This window comes from Megascapheus bottae, chromosome 6, assembly GCF_031878675.1.
Source record: "Megascapheus bottae isolate mThoBot1 chromosome 6, mThoBot2.hap1, whole genome shotgun sequence".
NCBI classification, from domain to species: domain Eukaryota; kingdom Metazoa; phylum Chordata; class Mammalia; order Rodentia; family Geomyidae; genus Megascapheus; species Megascapheus bottae.
Window position 1 is genome coordinate 7,498,159 of NC_143514.1, and position 19,062 is coordinate 7,517,220.

Consider the following 19,062-nt stretch of genomic DNA (forward strand, 5'->3'; position numbering starts at 1 on the left):
CTTTGGCGAATCTTGCTCCAGACCCTGTCTGAAGTTCCAAGTTGTCGCCACAGACAATTACAGTAATTTTGTTCTTGAAAGCTATATGTGAAGCCAGATATGTTTTGTGGTGTGATGGTTCATTTTAGGTGTCAGGGTTAAGGGATAGCTGAAGCACTGGTAAAGCCTTTAATTCCAGTTAGCTAGCAAAAAACTAGAAATGGAGCCGTGGCTCATGTGGTAGAGGACCAGTCTTGAGTGGGAAAGCTGTGGGACTGCACCCAAGCCCCAAATTCAATGCCCAGTTCTAGCATAAAAACAAGACAAAAATCTTGGTCAGTCAAGGTTGTGTTATGGTTTTGTCTTCACGATGTCACCCTGACTGGACTTACAAGTATTGGTAACTACTGAAGGGTTATTTCTGGTTGTGTCTGTGAGGGTACTGCCAGAGGTTTGGGAAGGGAATGTCTTCAGAGTTCACTTAAGATGAGTTCAGTTTAGAGAGACTGGATACAAGTGTTTCACAAAAGATATATTTTCATTCATGACTATTTACAATCTTTCATATTTAAAGAATATCATACAACTGATACCCTCTGAAATGTTTCATGCTTTTTTTAAAAAAAACTCTTATTTACAGTTATCTGACATGAAATTACAACTAAACTAGCCAGATGCTCTATAGTAAATCGATCTCTTATATTGGCTGATCAACATTATAATAGCTATCCTTAATAATAAATTACTAATTTAAAAATCAGTAGTAATTTTAAACAGTTCATAAATAAGTGTGCTCTGTGCAGTGTACACATTTAACATCCACGGCTATCAAAAGCCTGTATATTCAGATTTACATGGTATCTGTTTATCAGATAAGCAAGTGGCAAAGCTTGACCTTCCGGTTCTGGACAGTGCTCAGAGCTCTGCCTGCTTCCCAGGAGGTTCCAGTTTTCGGGAGAGGGCAGTTAGAATCTGGTTGAACTTCTCGTATCTCTCCACCTGAGCAACCTCGGCACCCTTGCTGCCCCACAGCAACCGCATCTGGAACTCAGTCTTGAGGATCTCGCTCATTTCTTCATCTGGTTGAAAACCTAATCAAAATGAAAGGAAACAGGTAACCGGTTCTGCCAAAAACAGTGCTATACATGATGATTTGTTTAAAGTAGAATGGATATGAATTTACTTTTCCAGGTTTACTTGTCCACCTTCAAGAACCTGAGCAGCTTCAAAGAAAGACTAACAAGCCACTGAGACAAGCAGAAATGAAATTTGTGTAGAAGCCCTACGGGTGGACCAGTATGTATTTACTGTTTGGGCTGTGGAGGTTAAGGCAGTAAATGTACACAGTTTAGAACACTGCCTAGAAAGTTCTCTAATACTTCTTCATAGCCAATTCTTGTTTCTTCCCTAGGCCTGAACCAACCTCAGACCTGTTTTGTCTTCTCTACAAACTTGATATAAATGGAACTGGACAGTTGGCATTTTGTCAGGTTTCTCTGTTTGCTGGTCTGTTGCTGTATATTCCATATTATCCACTATGCATTGTTTTTGCTGAGGAGTATTTATTTTATGGCCGTAACAGGTTTTGTCTGGGGATAAAAAAATCAGGTGTTTCCAGGTTCTGCCTACTGTGAATAATGTTAGAAACTGGGCATACTTCCTTGTGGGGACATATGTCTTCATTTTTCTAGGAACACAATTACTGGATCATGTGATAAGTTCGTAAGAGTCATAAAGCCAGACACTGGTGGCTCATGCCCTATAACCCTAGCTACGCTGGAGGCTGATGGTTCAAAGCCTGCCTGGGTAGATAAGTCCGATTCACATCTTCAGTAAACTAAAAAGCCAGAAGAGAAGCTGTGATTCAAGTGTAGAACACTAGCCTTGAGCACAAAAACTTAGGGACAGCACCTGGGTCCTGAGTCCAAAATGTTAGTTTCATGTTACTTACTCTGGCAACAAATATAGTGTCTATTTCCTCCATGTACAGCCAATGTTTTTTGGTTTCATAGCCATTCTACATAGAATAGGGTAGCATCTCATTGTGACTCAAATTTACATTTCCCTAATGACTTATGAATTGTTTCATGTGGTTACCATTTGTCTATCTTCTCTCATCAGGTGTCCAAGTTTCTACGTTTTTCTGTTTAACTACTGTTTCCTCGATTTGTAAAAGGGCTGTGTATTTTGAGGATAAGTCATGTATCAGATAGACATTTACCAAATATTTTCCCCTAGTGTGTATCTCACTTTTCCACTTCATTTGTTTTGAAGAGAAAACTTTTTTTTTGGCCAGTCCTGGGACTTGAATTCAGGGAGGGCCTAAGCACTGTCCTTGGGCTTTCCCCAAGGCTGGGACTCTACCACTTGAGCCACAGCACCACTTTCAACTTTTTCTATGCATGTGATACCGAACCTTGGTCTTCGTGCATGCTAGGTAAGCACTCTACCACTAGGCCAAATCCTGTTCCAAGGGAAAACTTTTTGTGTGTGCCAGTCATTTTTGCCTAAACCAAAAGTACAAATTATGATTTTATTCAGAGGTTTTATACTTTAGTTTTTTTTTTTTTTTCCCTTGTGGGCCATGGGGCTTGAGCTTGGCCTGGGCACTGTCACTGGGCTCTTCAACTCAAGGCTACTGCCCTACCCTTGAGCCAAGCCCCACTTCCCATTTTCTAGAGGTTAATTGGAGATAAAAGTCTCAGGTCCTTTAGTGCCCGGGCTGGCTTTGAACCTTGATCCTCATATCTTACACTCCTGGTAGCTAGGATTTCAGGCGTGAGCCACTGGGCCCATCTACTTTAGCTTTTCTATTTTGTGTTGGATTGTTGTGTATTGTATGATGTAAGGATTCAGATGCTTTTGTGTGTGTGCTGGTACTGGGCCTTAAACTCAGGACTGTATGCTGTCCCTGAATTTGTGTGTTCTATGCTAGCTCCACTTCCAGCTTTTTGGTAATTTAACAGTCTCATGGATTTTCCTGCTTGGCTGGCTTTAAAACTCAATCTCATCTTTGTCTTGAGTACCTAAGATTATAGGTGTTGTGAGTCACTAGTACCTGGGTAGAAAAATTGTATTTTATCAGTGAATTATCTTGGCGCCTTTGTCAAAATCGATCAAGAACATTTACATATGCTTCTTTCTTGATCCACAGTCTGGCCTTAAGATCCTCAGGCAGGTCTGCTCAGGGAGGGACAAGTATGTGCTTCTCCTCCTTTACTAGTGTTAGAATATAACTATACCCTTGCCCCCCAGATCGAAGCATCTGGAGGTGGGTGAGAAAACCACGTCTACGGCACTGTTACCTACAGCATACTGTGCAGTCCCAAATTATGGTTCTTCAGCAGCAACCTTCTTTTAAAAGAAAATGATAGGCTTACTCTGTCCCACACAGCTCTGCAAGTTGTGGATCAAAGGGTAGGTCTTGGAAGAGTTTTTTCAATTAGCACCTGACCATTGTCATGGTTAGAGCCTATCCCCTCCACAGAAGCAGAGTGCCTCTCCCAGATGGAATCCTTCCTAAGCCACCATCCTGCATGGAGAGTGCTGGATTCCCATGGCTTAGGTTCCAAGCTGTCTTATGAATCTGTGTTTGCCTTCTGAAACGGAATCTCCCCTCTGTTTTATGGCTGACTATTGTGCTTATAAATCATTGGAATATTTTTCCTTTTTTTCAGTTTTCTCCACATGAGTCTGTGTTATTACACTGTCCTTCCCTTTTTTATTTTTTGCCGGGCCTGCGCAGTGTCCTCAAGCTACAGCCACAGTGTTACTTCTGGCTTTTTTGGTAATTTATTGGGGATGAGGGTCTCAGTCTTTCCTGCCCAGGCTGGCCTTGAATTGTGATCCTCACATCTTAGCCTCCTGAGTAGCTAGGATTACAGGCGTGAAGGCCCATGATAAATGTTTATGTTCACCAAGTGCTTACGAAAGCTCCCTTTACACAGCCTTCTCCCGGGCCAGATGCTCAGGGAAGCGCAGCTTACTGTCCAGTGTGGCTGCGAAGGAAGAGGAATACAGATGAAGTCTAGCTAAAACCCCTCTCTCCTTTTCTCAGTACTACCAACGAGGTTGGTGCCAGTGCTGGCTGCTCTTCCTTGCCCATCTTTTCAGGTTCTCCACCAGACACTACACACAGAACAGGACACCTGGGTCTTTGTATAGGGGAAAGTGGTCATTTCTTATAGATTTCTATTTTCCTCTTTTTTGTTTAGTTCCCAACCCTGGGACAAACAACAAAGGGTCTGGGTCTGGTAGCTTTTTCTAATTGTTCTGTCATTCATCCCAACTACAACAGCCAGCTCGTACCTGCCAGGACCCTCTCCGCATTCCTCCGGTAGCTGTCTGCAGCCTCAGCCATCGAACGGGCCGCGGCCAAGTGGTTCAGCATGATTTCACAGCTTTGATCGTTTTTTTCCCACATGTCAGTTCCTTCAAAAGTGACAGCCTGGCGCTCCATTAAGGTGACAAGAGGCATCAGCAGTGGAATGGATATGTTGTTAGGGGGGACACATGTAGTCGCTGAGGAACAAGGAGTACAAGGAGTAAAGTTTTCTGTTAGGTCTTGTTGAACATTAATCATAGAACAAAGTGACTCTCAGAGGCTTGTGTCGTCTTATGGCAACTGCAGACATTTCCTCTGATGGTGCTGTCATCTGCTCCCAACGCCTCCGGGAACCTCCCACAGCCCCGCACCGGACACAGCGCAAGGCCTCCCTGTGCCCCCCTCCCCTCCCCCACACTCACCTCGGCCCTCATGTAGAATCTTGCTGAAGGGCTTCAGCTGCTTTTCATAGAGAATGGCAGTCTGGGTGAAATGGTGCCTCAGTGCCATCCAAGTTTTTTCTAATCTGGTGATCTAGAAGCAAGAAAGGTGCTCCTAATTTAGAAAAGGCTATTTTATAAAAAAAACTATGTGGAATGGCCTTGTGCATGCTAAGCAAGCACTCCACCGCTAAGCCACATTCCTACTCCCCAAAAGCTCTATTTTTAAAAGTACCTTCCTGCTGGATGCCAGTGGCTGTAAAGACAGCTGCTCAGGAGGAGGGTAAGACCTGAGGACCAAGGTTCCTGGGCCGCCAGGAAGAGAAATCAGAGATTCATATCTTGGGTTTGTTAAGCTCAAGTGGTAGAGTGCTAGGTATGAGTGAAAAAAAGCTAAGGGACAACACAAGTTCTTGATTTCAAGCCCCAGTACTGGCACATACACACACAGTTAATAATAACATATGCATGGCAAAAATGTCCCAAGCAGTTGTAAATGAAAGAAATTACCTCACCATTTTGCTCTGATGACCCAGCCCAATAAACGAGCTCTTTGCCTGCTTGTGTGTGTGCACACACCTCTACACTGCCCCTCTTTTTGTTTTTGGTTTTTTTTGCCAGTCCTGGGCTTGAGCTCAGGGCCTGAGCACTGTCCTTGGACTTTCTCAAGGCTAGAGCTCTACCACTTGAGCCTCAGCACCACTTCCAGCTTTTTTCTATGTATGTGGTACGAAGGAATCGAACCCGGGTCTTCGTGCATGCTAGGCAAGCATTTTACCACTAGGCCAAACTCCTGACCCTACACTGCCCCTCTTTAAACACATCACACTGTAAACTGAGTTGTTCCTTGCTTGGAAATGATTCCACATCTATAGGTTGCATGTAAAGTAACTTTGTTTTCTTAAACTTGTGTATAATGCTACAACATATGGATAAACTGTAGTTAAGTGTAGATAGCTAAATGACCTTATGAGTTTTACAAATGTGTACCAGTGTGAAAATCTATAAGGTATATTTCCAGGAACTGCTGATGTGTTTTTAATACTAAGGCCAGCACTCTTAACAGTTGAGCTGTAGTTCTGTGGCTTTTTCATGATTAACTGGAATTAAGTCTCATGGACTTTCCTGCCCAGACTGGCTTTGAACCATATCTTCTGATCTCAGTCTCCACACAAACCAGCAAGTCTTACGATTCTACATGAGACTAGGGAACATGGTATTTGAAGCATTTCCTAATCCTCACAATACTATGATGCAGGTGAAGAGATCAGGCAGCAGCTCAGGATTTCCCAGCTGGTAAGTGGTAGAGGCTGATTCTTTTTCCTTGACCTCTATGTCCCCCTTTTCCTTCAAGATGAAGGGTTCACACCAGCAGATCTGTCCAACCATGGGCTCTCTTCTTGTGGCCCTGCCTTGCTTATGAACTCCTGACCACAGGTGTCTTTCCAAGAGAGGGCAGAGGCTGTCATAGTAGGGAGGTTTTTTTTTTTGCCAGTCCTGGGGTTTGAGCTCAGGGCCTGGATAGCATCCTGAGCTTGTTTTGCTCAAAAGGCTAGCACTGAATCACTTCAGCCACAGTACCACTTCTGGCTTTTTCTGTTTACGTGGTACTGAGGAACGGAACCCAGGGCTTCGTGCATGCTAGACAAGCACTCTCCCAGGCTTTCCCCCAGTTTGACACCTTCTTCATGGCTCACACGGAGGTGGGTATCCCTTCCTCTTACCCCTGTAACCAGTGAGAGTCTGCAGGAAAAAAAGGTTTGACATCGCTGGAGAGGAACCCTCCCACAGGCACTGGGCTTGGTTTGGTCCCTAACTGCTGCACACACAGAGTTCTTCCACACAGAGGAAGCTCTGGCCTGAGCTTTTACCCAGGGCTCTGCTGTCAAAATAAGCAGTTCTGGAGGAAGGAAAAGATGTAAATTTAAAATACTTAAATGTGGGTCTATAATTCTTAGCATGGTAGGAATCATGGAAATCAGGCAGCCCCTATGGATTGCTCATTTCAAATTAAAAACATCTCGAAAGCTCTTGTAACAACTGCAGTTGTTGAAGGAGCGGGTACTCTTGTTCAGCTTCTTGCTTTTTTAAGTTGATATTGCTTTAACTGGGGAAGTTAAGTTCCTTCCATGTTTTAACTTGCAGCACTTGTGATTATAGCTGTCTCTTTCAGTGCAACGGTGAGTTTTTAGTGAACTCCTGGCAAGATTTCACAGACTGTTTTTGACTCTGAAACTAAACCAGTAGCAGACTTGGCTTACACGACTGTCATTTCAAACGAGTTCCTCTACGAGGCTGGACACCAGTGGTTCACACCTGATATCCTAGCTAATCAAGGTTGAAAGCTAGCCTGGGCAGAAAAGTCCATGATATTTTTGTCTAATACAGATCAATTTCAAGGCCCCATTTTAGAAAATCTGTTAGGGAGCAAAATGGCAAGTGAGCAAGGGATCTGCCTCGGTTTCACCACACGCTGCAGCCAGGTGCCTCATTCCATCTGGTTCTCAGGAGCACGGATTGTTCCTGAGGGTAACTATTGTTAGTGTGCAACAACAAAGACAAAGCCCGCACTGTCAGCAGTTGCCCGCTGTTTTCATAAACACAACCAAAGGGCCTGGGCGCATGCTCTTGGTTGCTGCTAATGCACACAGCTTTTGCAAAGGTTCAGTTTAGCTTCTGAGGTTGACAAAACAGCCTGTCATTTGCCAGGCATGAGTGTGAAGACCTCTGTGGAGCCCGAAAGGCTGCACAATGCAGGTAGGTGCCTTACCTGAGGCATCTCCAGAGCCTTCATGATGGCTGAGAAAGAATAGAGATCTCCCATGGCCTCCTTCAGCTCCACGGCCACCTGGATGATCCTGTTGAGGGTGGCTGCTCGGTCCTCCAGGGAGCTGGTGCAGCCCAGGACGTCCACTGCAACGCCAATGGCCATCGTGCTGTGTCTGAGAGGGAGGAGGGCGTGCTCAGCCTCAGCTCAGTGAGACTGGGAGAAACAGGGCCAGAAACAGGGCTATGTGTGTGCCTACGGGCAGCTCAATCTGATCTCCGTAGAGGCCATCCTCAAGTGGTAGTGTGCCAGGGCCCAGGACTGGCTGAAGAGTGTGCTAGACAGTCAAAAGCTGCAGCTGCTTGACCTCCACTTCCACCATCAGAGGGGACCCCTACACACACAGCATCTCACCCTGAGGAGGCCACAAGCACTGAACCATGTGGGATTGGAAAGGCAGAAACATAAGACATGCTTGATCCAGGAGAGGGGTGCGAATGGAGCCAGGGATCTGCTACACATTCAGACTAATAAAGTTGTATCTCCACAAGCCTCCCTTTTCACATCTGAAACTCTTGGGGTCAACCTCACAGACCCTGGCAGGAAGCAGGGCGATCTCTTCTATAGTGACAACAAAACTATAAAGGGGGCCAGCCAGCGGCAGGAAACATGCATAGGCTGTAAATCCAGGCCCTGGGCTGGAATTGTCTGAATTCAACTGTCTCAGGCTGTGGGTGAGTGCTGGGGTGACTTTATGGCATGCTACTTAAATACAACAGGCCTTTGGAACCACATTGGCCTGAAAGTTCACAGCTGAACGTGTGGCTCCTCTGCCTTGTTCTGTCCCAGGTGAGGAGCAACCCTTGGCTGGTACCTAACTGCTCTGCCAGCCTTGGGAAGAGATGGCTAATGGGGAGGGGCATACCTGGCTCCCTCCAATCATTTCTTCTGCCTCCTTTTGTTTATATGTCCCCTTCTCTCTCCCTGGACTAGTCTTGTCTTTCTCCATTGAAGATGGACATGTTAGGTCTTACATAAGTCATTGGTAGTAGTCGCTGAAGAGCTGTTTTGTCGTGTTAACACTCCATGCAGTGTTACAGCAGATTCTATGTCCCTGGCCTAGGTGCAGCAGGTACTCCCCACAAACAGCAATTAGGGAGAAGAAAAGGCCAAGGGTGTTGACAGGAGTGAAGTCAGGAAACAGCCAAGAGAAAAGCTCTGAACCTGGCCACAGCCTGGCCCAGAGCCCATGCACACCCCCCCAATAATCCTGTTAAATAAGGCCTGGCACCTGGGACATTCAGGCTGAGCTGTGTCTAGGGAGAAGTGGGAGTGCAGGGATGACCATGCAGTCCAGAGACCAGACAGGAAGTTGGTGGAACTGAGAAGCCAGGTCATTGGGCTCCCTTAGGAAAAGTAGGGCAATTTAGAAGTCAGGTCTATAATTTCCTGCAGCATTACACCATGGGTGTGCCTCAAAGTCTGTTGGCCTCTCCCTCCCTCCCTCCCTTACCAACCTTATATAGTTGACCAGAGGCATCTGTGGCTAGGAGGTCAAAGCACCTCCAAAATGCCTGGGTCACTTTAGTTTTCAGTCATGGGGCTTGAACCTGGGGCCTGGGCTCGGTCCCTGAGCATTTTGCCCATGGCCAGCACTCGATTACTCTGAGCTACATTGCCACTTTGGGGTGTCTGGTAATGAACTGGAAGTAAGAATCTCATGGGATTTTCCTTCCTGGGCTGGCTTTGAACTAAGATTCTCAGATCTCAGCCTCTTGAGTATCTAGGATTACAGGCGTGAGCCACTGCACTCAGCTCTCTGAGCCTTTTCACTCAAGGCTGTGTGCTATGACTTTGAGCCACAGTGCCACTACAAGTTTTTTAGTGGTTAACTGAAGATAAAAATCTCAGAGACTTTCCTCCTGGTCTGGCTTTGAGCCTCCGATGCTCATATCTTAGCTTGGATTGTAAGTGTGAGCCACTGGTACCTGGCTAAATCTTGTACCTTTAAAACACTTACCTTGCTCAGATACTAAGGGCCTTGGCTTTTCCTAAGAAGCAGGTGAAGAATATTCTGACGCCTGGCACCCCTCACCCCCATCTATCCCTTAACGAAATGGTTGAAAACTTCCCAGCTTTTCCCATCTCCCACCTAATTACTCAACCTTAAACTCCAAAGTGACAAAGGCTTGCAGCTCAAGAGTCTGCTGTACAGCAGGGAACCACTGACCTCAGCCAATCTCCCCATCCACCCTGGTGTTCTTGTCGCAGACTTGTCTCCAGGAATTCTCTGGCTCAGCTCTCTGAGAAGAGCCTCCGGGTACCAACCATGCAGAGCCCTGGGGCAGGGTGACTGCCTCAAGGAGTGGAAAGGGTAGGAAATACGACCGTGCTGCTCACCTTTCCATGATGTCCAGGCGCAGCTGGTGCCCATGAGGCAAGGTGAGGAGTTCCAGCCCGGAGCTCACGCCCATGTTTCTTTTCACCTCTTCTGAGACTTCAAGTATCCTGACAACCTGTGGGAGGCCAAGTTCAAATTCAGGAAGAAAGGACTGGAAATGCTCTTTAAGTGTTGAATTAATGTGAAAAAATGATTCTTACATATTTGTGTTAGTACACACACACACAGACGTAACAAAGTCTAGGGGAAACTCCTAAACTGGCCTGCAGACCTGCTATGTGTTCTTGTCCAGCAAAAGAACAATTTACTTGCATGAGGCTTTGGTCTGACACAGGCTGGATCCTGCCGGCAGCAGGAAGACCCTCCCCTGCAGAGAGGCAGCAGAACCCCACCCCTGCTCGCCTCAGCCCCAGGCTTTGACATTCATGTTTTCACTTCACAGCCAGCGCTGGCTGCTGTTGCCCAGAATGACGCCTCTCCTGGGTGCAGCTCATACAATGTACGTCTGGAAACTATTAAAACCATCTAGTGATTAAAAACCTTATTGTCTCAAACATACCCGTGGCTGCCTCCTGAGAGCGTTTCCTTGAAAGAAAATCTTTGTGTTCTAAGCAGTCCTTACCACATCTCAATTCTATATTGTAATCAGTTTCTCAAAATAAGGCATTTAGCTAGCTATTCACAGATTACTGTGCGTTCAGTTGACACCCTACACCAGAGTCAGTATGTCTCTGAAACAAACTGGACAGTTCCTCTCCTGCATCTGGTGGGCTGTCATTATCCCAGGCGTATGACTGGTACAGATATCCTCATAATAGACCTCAAACAAGCATCTGGAATGCAGCTGCTGTTATTAACCCTGACCTGTAACTGCTGTGGTTGAGCAAAGGAAAACTACTGTCAGCCCTGGGAGAGAAGCTTGCAGGACAGGCTGTCCAGCAGCAGACCCCAGAACAGGATGCAGAATCCTCAGTGCATTCTCAATTCTGCTCACTGGCCTAAATTTCCCCATTTGTAACACAACTACTAAGTTTGTCTTTCTCGAGGACTTTGCCAATTATTTTTTAAGACTAAACCCCCAAAAGCTATTTGAAAATCTAAGTTGTGAGTCACCAGACCCCGTGTAAGGGGAAGATTCTAGCTAGATTTTGGCAGAGACAGTACCTTAACCACCTTGCCAAGAGGCAGCTCAGAAAGCAGGCCTTGCATGTGGAAAAAAAAAGCCCCTAAACTTGGGGGACAGGGTCAGTTGTGGAGCTTGAATTCAGGGCCTAGACATTGTCCTTGAGCTCTTTTGCTCAATTCTAGTTCTCTATCACTTTGAGCCATAGTTCCACTTTCCAGTTTTCTGGTGGTTAATTGGAAGGAAGAGTCTCACTGAATAACCTCCTCAAGTGTTAAGGCAGGTGCTACTGGTGCCCGGCTTGCATTTCCTTATGAGCATCCATGCTTGAAAGTAGGATTCTTATATGGTATTTGTATACACACACACACACACACCCAGTGTAGACAGCGAGCCTGTCAGAGGTTTCAAGCCTGTGTCTTTTGAACGAGTTCTAATCTGTAGACTCCAAGGATTAGACATGGATTCAGTTTTGTCCTGAAATTATTACCAGGCATTCTAGAATCCCATTTTTTCCCCCCAGTCCTGGGCTCTTTTAGCTCAGGGCCTGGGCACCATCTTTGGGCTTTCTCAAGGCTACCGCTCTACCACTTGAACCACAGCACCACTTCTGCCTTTTCTATGTATGTGGCATCCAAGAATGGAACCCGGGTCTTCATGCATGCTAGGCAAGCACTCTACCAGTAGGCCAAACTCCCAGCCCTGGGATCCCAATTTTGAAATCAAGAGGGTTCCAGTGTCTCTTGTGTCACTATGTCTCTGGGTCCCTTTCCTGGGGCTGTACCTGCTTGCCTGGACTGAGCTATAATCCAAGGCGACCCACAGCCTGACTGGAGGACCTAGGTTAGGTCTCAGGACATACCAAGGAAGGAGCACTCACCTATGGCAGGCTGAATCCACAGGACAGGGTAGCACAGGTGCCTAACAAGGTGTTTCAGCCTCTCCCTGCTCTCCATCTTGTCACCCTAGCTGCTGAATTTCTGGGTTCTCTCATTTATTTCGCCCAGTGGCCTCAGAGGCTGCTGTGGTGATCCAGGGCCAGCCTTCCTCTCTAGTGTCACTGGGCCTTCTAGAATGCAATGACATTGTCCGGCTTGCGAATGGTCTCTGCTGCCCCTGCACAGAGAACTCAGATCTACACCCCTACTTTCATGGGTCTGCCCCTCAGTTACTGGTAGTGTTTTGCCCACAGAGACGCAGTGTGAGCCTCAAGGTAGAAACTTAGAAACTTCAAAGGAAAGGCTCTCCCTATTCTACCCCAGTCCCATCCCCTCTACCCTGCACATGGAATCCTGTTGAGTCGGCCTCTTTCCCCATGGCTTCCGCATCTCCACATACATATCCCGTTGCTAGCTGCCGTACTTTCTCCATTTACCTGTCATCTATGCAGACTGCCAACTCATCCTGGAACCCCTCTCTGCCCTCAGACCTCACCGAGGGACCACCACCTGTGCAGAGACTTCCCAGAGGGTCTGTGGCTCAAGTTCCCAAATTGCCCTCTCCCTCACCTTCCTTCTCCCTCTCTTCCTCCTCTTCCTCCCCTTCCCCCCCTGCCCCCATGCCAGTCCTGGGGCTCGAACTCAGGGTCTGGATGCTGTCTCTGGGCTTTTTTGCTCAAGGTTAGAGCTCTACAACTTACACCACAGCTCTACTTCTTGCTTTCTGGTGGTTAATTGGAACTAAGAGTTCCATGGCCAGACTCATGGCCTGGCTGGCTGTGACCACAATCCTCAGATCTCAGCCTCCTAAGTAGCTAAGATTACAGGCGTGGGCCACCTGTACATGGCCACTGTCCTCCTTTACCTCCAGTGTGGTCCCCTTCAAGGAAGAGGCTATGTGCTAGCCTGGCATACTACAGAAGCACACCTAATAAATGTTTACACACACGGTAGAACAGGCAAGCTGCCCAGGGTGATGGTGGCTCACGCCTGTAATCCTAGCTACTGAGGAGGCTGGGATCTGAGGATCAAGGTTCAAAGCCAGCTGGGGCACAAAAGGACCTGAGACTCTCATCTCCAATTAACCTCTAGAAAATGGGAAGTGGGGCTTGGCTCAAGGGTAGGGTGGTAGCCTTGAGCTGAAGAGCTCTGGGACAGTGCCCAGACCCAGAGTTCAAGTCCCATGACACACACACACACAAAGAAAAGAAAGAGCCCGTCATGGAGCGGATGTATCAACTGTGGGATTTAGACTCAGGCAGTTCGTGTGCAGAGGCCAAGCTCCAAAACTACATAGCCTCACTTCCAGGGGCAAAGACAAGAAGGTGGGAGAATAGCTGTGTTCTAGAAGCATTGGTGTGGAAGGCGCCTCTGTACAGGCTTGGAGGGGCTCTCAGCTCCTCACCTGGCCCGCTTGGACTCTGTCAGGCAGAGCCCCCAGCCTTCATGACCCCCCTCACTGTTCTAGGGGCCTTAATGAGAATCAGCACCCAGGCTGTGGGCATATGGGCCTCAGATGCTGCCCAGCGCCAGTGCCTGGCACCTGGTGGCCCTGTCTGGCTGTGTTTGAGGAGGGGGAAGTCAGGGACACTGGTTCTAGGGGGAGAATAGGAAGTAGTGGAGGAAGGGGATTGCACATAGCCCCAGGCTCCGGTGGGGCTGGGAAAGTCCAATCTGGCTCCTCCTTACTTTTGAGGGACCCAAGCCCCTCTCAGAGATGCCCAAAGGCAGACAGCACAATCTCCAGTTGAGATCAAGTAAGTTCCCACTCAAGCTCTCATTTCTTGGCTGTCAAAGGCTATGGAAGGTTGTAGACTTCCTGCAGCGAGCAGGCATCTCCTCCCCCTGACTGTCAACAAGCCCTGTCCAAGACACAGAATTCCTTTCCTGGGGGAATGCAGCTGTTGTCAGCCAGGTCCAGGTTTCCACCAAGAGCTTCCTGTACAGAGGTCAGACAGGTTCCCAGCAGGTTATGACAAATGTCCCTGCATGGCCCTTCCCTCAGATCTGGAGCCCAGCGGGATGGACTTGCTGAGTCAGAAATCTTCAGGCCAGGGGCCAGGGGCCAGAAGCGTGGCCTAGTAGAAGAGTGCTTGCCTAGCATGCAGAAAGCTCTGGGTTTGATTCCTCGTACCACATAATAAAAAGCTGGAAATGGTGCTGTGGCTCAAGTGGTAGTGTAGTACCTTGAGAAGGTCCAAGGACAGTGCCCAAGCTGTGAGTTCAAGCCCCAGAACAGGAAGGAAGGAAGGAAGGAAGGAAGGAAGGAAGGAAGGAAGGAAGGAAGGAAGGAAGGAAGGAAGGAAGGAAAAGAAACTATCCGTCTTTTTACCTCCTGACAGGTTTAGTTTGCTTTCAAGTAAGGTGTGTGACAAAGCAAATTATCACTGCCAAGGCCACCTGGCAGCAAGCCTTGCTTTTCCAGAGCAGCCATTTCCTGGCTTCATTCTCAGGGCTTGCTGAGCAGCACCTCCTCCCAGCCTAAGCAGTGGGGTTCACTGGTTACTAAGTCTCCAGAGCACTTCTTGCTTTCAGGGCAATCAGCAGTTACTTAATGTCCCCTGTGGCTGCGTGGTCAATTCCTTAATCAACTCCAGAACTTCTGGGGAGTTCTCAGGGGCTGGATTTCTAGACACGATTCCTGACTTGGGAAGAAAATCCAGTTCTTAAATAAGCCTTGACCTCTGAAGCTGGAGTTCCCTTACCTGTAAATTAAATGGGGCTTTAAATATATTTTTTAAAGGATTTAAATTTCACTGAGGCCTTATCAAATACCAAGGGACAAACTGGGCTCCAGTGGCTCATGCCTATAATCCAGCCTGGGCAGGAAAAGCTATGAGATTCTTTTGTGTGTGTGTGTGTGGGGGGGGTGTCAGGGGGCTTGAACTCGGCCTGGGCGTTGTCCCTGAGCTCTTCAGTTTAAGGCTACCCCTACCCTTGAGCCAATCCTCACTTCCCATTTTTTAGAAGTTAACTGGATATGAGTCTCAGGTCCTTACGTGCCTGGGCTGGTTTTGAACCTTGATCCTCAGATCTCAGCCTCCTGAGTAGCTAGGATTACAGGTGTGAACCACTGGTTGAGATCCTTATCTCCACTCAACCAGCACCACCAAAAAAAAAAAAAAAAAAGCTGGAAATGGAGCTGTGATTCAAGTGGTAGAGCATTAGTCTTGAGCAAAAGAAGCGCAGGACTGAGGACTGAGTGCAGACCCTGAGTTTAACCCAGGACTGGCAAACACAAAACAACTCGCCCAGGAACAGGCAATTAAAACTGAGGAGGTAGGCTGAGGTCTCTCACCCCAGCCTGTGACACTGGTGATCTAGACTTTTCTCTCTGAAGGATAAGGCTTCTTAGAAGCTACTTTGAACAAAATGCCACCAAACCTGAAACAACTATTTCCTTTCAAAAGTAATGAAATTCAGGTAGTGGAGGCTCATACTTGTAAGGCTAGCTTACTCCCAGGAGGATGAGATCGTGGTTCAAAGCCAACCTGGGCAGAAAAGTTCAGAGGACTATCTCTAGGGCTGGGAATGGGGGTTAGTGGTAGAGTGCTTGCCCAGCATGCATTAAGCCCTGGGTTTGATTCCTCCGTACCATCTAAACAGAAAAAGCTGGAAGTGGTGCTCCGGCTCAAGTGGTAGAAGTGCTAGCGTTGAGTGGAAGCAGCTCAAGGACAGTGCCCAGGCCCTAAGGTCAAGCCCAGGGACTCGGGCGGTGGAGTGGGGAGAGAGACATCTCCAATTAACACAGGAAATGTCAGAAGTGCAGGTGTGATTCAAGTGGTAGAGCCCTAGGCTTGAGCCCAACAATGAAGCAAGGGCATGAGGCCCTGAGTTCAAGCTCCAGTACTGGCATTCCATATACAAACACACAGTCAATGATGTTAGCACACCGATTCCGTGTTACAGAATGTCTGCTACGATGCGTTGTGCAATAAAAGACTGAGTGCAATATAGAATCTCCAGGCAACGGCAGTGTGTGCTAAACAAGTGATGCTTACATGTGTGTGTTTGTGAGTGGAGCGAATGGTAATGTAGCATTGTCACATATACCAAGTGCTGTCAATGGCGATTACTAGTTAACTAGATTTTGTGATCTGTCTTTTCGCCTAATCTACATCTTATAATTTTTCTACATTGAAAACACACACAAAACAACACAACCCACAAACCCATTAAGGTAAAGATCCTAAGGACCATTTTAGTGGCAACAAATATGTAATGTATACGAATAATATATAATAAAAATTTTTAAAAGCAAGGCCTGGCTGCCTCAGAAATGATATTTTGCCCACGGAATCTGCTCTCCTTTGCCTCCAGCTTTACCTGTTCTGAATGGAGTTGAGGCCAAGGGAGAATTTTTGTTGTTGTTGCTGTTGGTGGTTTGGCTTGAACTTGAGACCTAGACACTGTCCCTAAGCCTCTTTATGCTCAAGGCTAGCATTCTACCACTTGAGTCACAGTGCCACTTCCACATTTTGCACAGTTAATGGGAACCATAATCCTCAGATCTCAGATCCTGAGTAGCTAGGATTACAGGTGAGAGCCTACAGCGCCCCGCTCCGAGGGAGAATTTTTAAACACCTACACGGGAGAAGGAGGATTCTGCAGTAGCTCCGGTCACCAGCAGGACTGGACTCGGGCCCAGTCCGGGGCTCCATCTGTCCAGGGTGAAGTTTATAAGCTGCTGTTGGACAAAGATTACCCATTATGGTTCCCACTCTGTAAACCAGTCCCACACCTGTGCTATATCAGACAAATTCTCAGAGCAAAGCACCTAAGCGGGAAAGCACAGCAAGGTCAGAGAGGTCAGAGAGGCAGCCAGACAGACTCCCTCAGAAGGCGGCAGGGAAGGGATCACGCACCTTGCAGTCCATGTGCAGCATGTGCTGGGCAATGAGCGTGGGGTCGTGGTGGGTGAACAGCTCTTTCGCATGCTTCAGCATGGCCGTTTCCAGGGGTTTGTTCTCCGGAGGGAGGAGCTTAGACTGGAAGTCATTGGGCCGGAATGAGGACACAGTCTCCATGAGGGGCTTCACAAACTCTGTCTTGTCTTCCTGCTCCTTGTCCATCTGGGTCACCACTGGCTCCCAAGGCCTGGCTCCATCGTCCCCATCAAGAATCAAGTAGTTGATGCCAGAGTTCCGGGGACCCGGTGCCCCATTCTGCCTGGCAGTCAGCAGCTCTGCATGGCTGTCTGGGGCACCTGAGGACAGCTTTGCCCCCCGGTCGCATCTGGTGGCAAATGCTGGGTTCAGCTCACAGTAGTTGGCCTCTGAGTTGAGCCAGGCAGACGGAGAAGGTGGCGCCTTGAGGAAGGGCACCTTGCAGGGCTTCGGGGGTGGCTTGGGGCACAGCTGGCTGTCGGATCCCCGCAGAGCCTCCCCTGCCCGAGTGTCTGAGGAGACCCTCCGGACCAGCGCGGGGCTCAACGTGGGCTCGCTTCCAGTCCTGAACACGGGTGAGTTTGTGTCCATGCCTGGGCATGGGGGAGGGAGCTTGCCGCCTACGGAGAAGAGAAGGTCACAGAAACATTAGCTGAATGGAGAACAGGAAGCAAATGAAACTCGAGAGACAGCTGCCTGTCCTGCCTCACTCGCTCTGTGCTCTTGGAAAACAGCGGACTCCCCACACCCAGCCTACAACTACCAGAGGGTTAATAAGGCCCCACCCTACATTTCTGGGCCAATTCTAAATTTCTGAAGCTGTGTGTGCAGGTGTAGGTATAGGGGTGTGTGCGTGTGTGTGTGTCTGTGTCTGTGTGTGTGTCCTGGGGCTCTGTCTGGGAGCTGTCTCTGAGCTTTCATGTTCAAGGCTGCCACTCTACCACTTGAGCCAAAGCTCGACTTTTGGCTTATAGGTGACTCATTGCACATAAGAGTCTCATGGACTTTTCTGGCCTGGCTAGCTTCAAACTGTAATCCTCAGAACTCAGACTCCTAAACAGCTAGAATTCCAGGTGTGCCTGGCATCCACCCAGCTACATCATTTTATGGTCACTGAGGTTGGGAAACACAGTTCAGGAAAACACGAAGGACAATGGTGAGTAATACAAGAGTTTCTCACCCTAAGAAACAGAAGTCTCAGAGGGCCCTGAGTCATTCTCAGGCAGAGCCAGAGCAGATCCCAGCCAGCATTAAGGACAGCTTACTAGCGGGGCCACTGGGACACAGGGCCACTGGGACAACTCCTTAGGTGACAGAAATACTTCACAAAGGGGGCACTGGGAAAAGTTCAATTTGTGGCTCCCAGGAAAGTTACTTGTAAAAAGAACAAAAGCAGGGCTGGGAGTTTGGCCTAGTGGTTAAAGTGCTTGCCTAGCATGCATGAAGACCTGGGTTCCATTCCTTGGTACCACATACATAGAAAAAGCCGGAAGTGGTGCTGTGGCTCAAGTGGTAGAGCACTAGCCTTGAGAAAGTCCAAGGACAGTGCTCAGGCCCCAGGATTGGAAAAAAAACAAAACAAAACCCTCTTCCTCCATTAACGTAACTGCTTACTGGATTTCCACACCCTCTTCCTTATCATTCTCTCTTGGAAGGAGACCAGAGAAGGGCAGTTCCCATGGACAACTGCTGTGCCCCGGCCAGTCCAACCCAAAAACCTTAAGAGGGGACTGAAGGAGTGAGCACTTTTTTTTTTTTTAAAGACTGCTAGTTATCCAATGGGAACCATAAAACTTGATGCGGATTCTCCTTCATTAACCTCTTTGTGCCTCAGTTTCCAGAAATAATCATGCCTGCTTACAGTAAGCATGAAGTACCCAGCTGAGTGTGTGGAAAGCAGAGCCTCCCCAGTCCTTTCCCCTCCAGGCTGCCATCATGGAGGTTTAAGACACAGTGACTTGATGACACGAGGCAGGCACCTGAAGAAAACGGGGCTCCCACCGCCCCCTCCTCCCTGGCATTCCCACAGACCTACCGATGGGCAGGTGACTCTCGGACTGGTGAGCTTTGAGGACCAATGCCCGCCGGTCCTGCATGTGATCGAGGCAGGCAGGCTGGCTGCCACTCTTCTCTTTATTCCTGACGCCAAAGACAAACAGGGCAGAAACGTGTCATTAAGTAGTAAAACCTTTAGGCAACGTCAT

At 48.0% G+C, this 19,062-nt stretch overlaps 1 protein-coding gene across 4 annotated transcripts in view; it reads right to left on the bottom strand.

Annotated features, from left to right (window-relative positions):
- Positions 1-860: 860 nt before the first annotated feature.
- Bcar3 (BCAR3 adaptor protein, NSP family member) overlaps positions 861-19,062 on the bottom strand; it is a 109,230-nt gene continuing 91,028 nt past the window's right edge. For all 4 annotated transcript variants that reach the window (XM_090334219.1, XM_090334220.1, XM_090334221.1 and 1 more), the window contains 7 exons: positions 18,894-18,997; positions 16,838-17,478; positions 9,911-10,026; positions 7,514-7,685; positions 4,726-4,837; positions 4,288-4,500; positions 861-1,070 (listed from right to left, as the gene is read on the bottom strand). In XM_090334219.1, the coding sequence (XP_090190345.1) occupies positions 895-1,070; positions 4,288-4,500; positions 4,726-4,837; positions 7,514-7,685; positions 9,911-10,026; positions 16,838-17,478; positions 18,894-18,997 (1,534 nt within the window). In that variant the 3' untranslated portion in view covers positions 861-894. The remainder of the gene's footprint in view (positions 1,071-4,287; positions 4,501-4,725; positions 4,838-7,513; positions 7,686-9,910; positions 10,027-16,837; positions 17,479-18,893; positions 18,998-19,062) is intronic.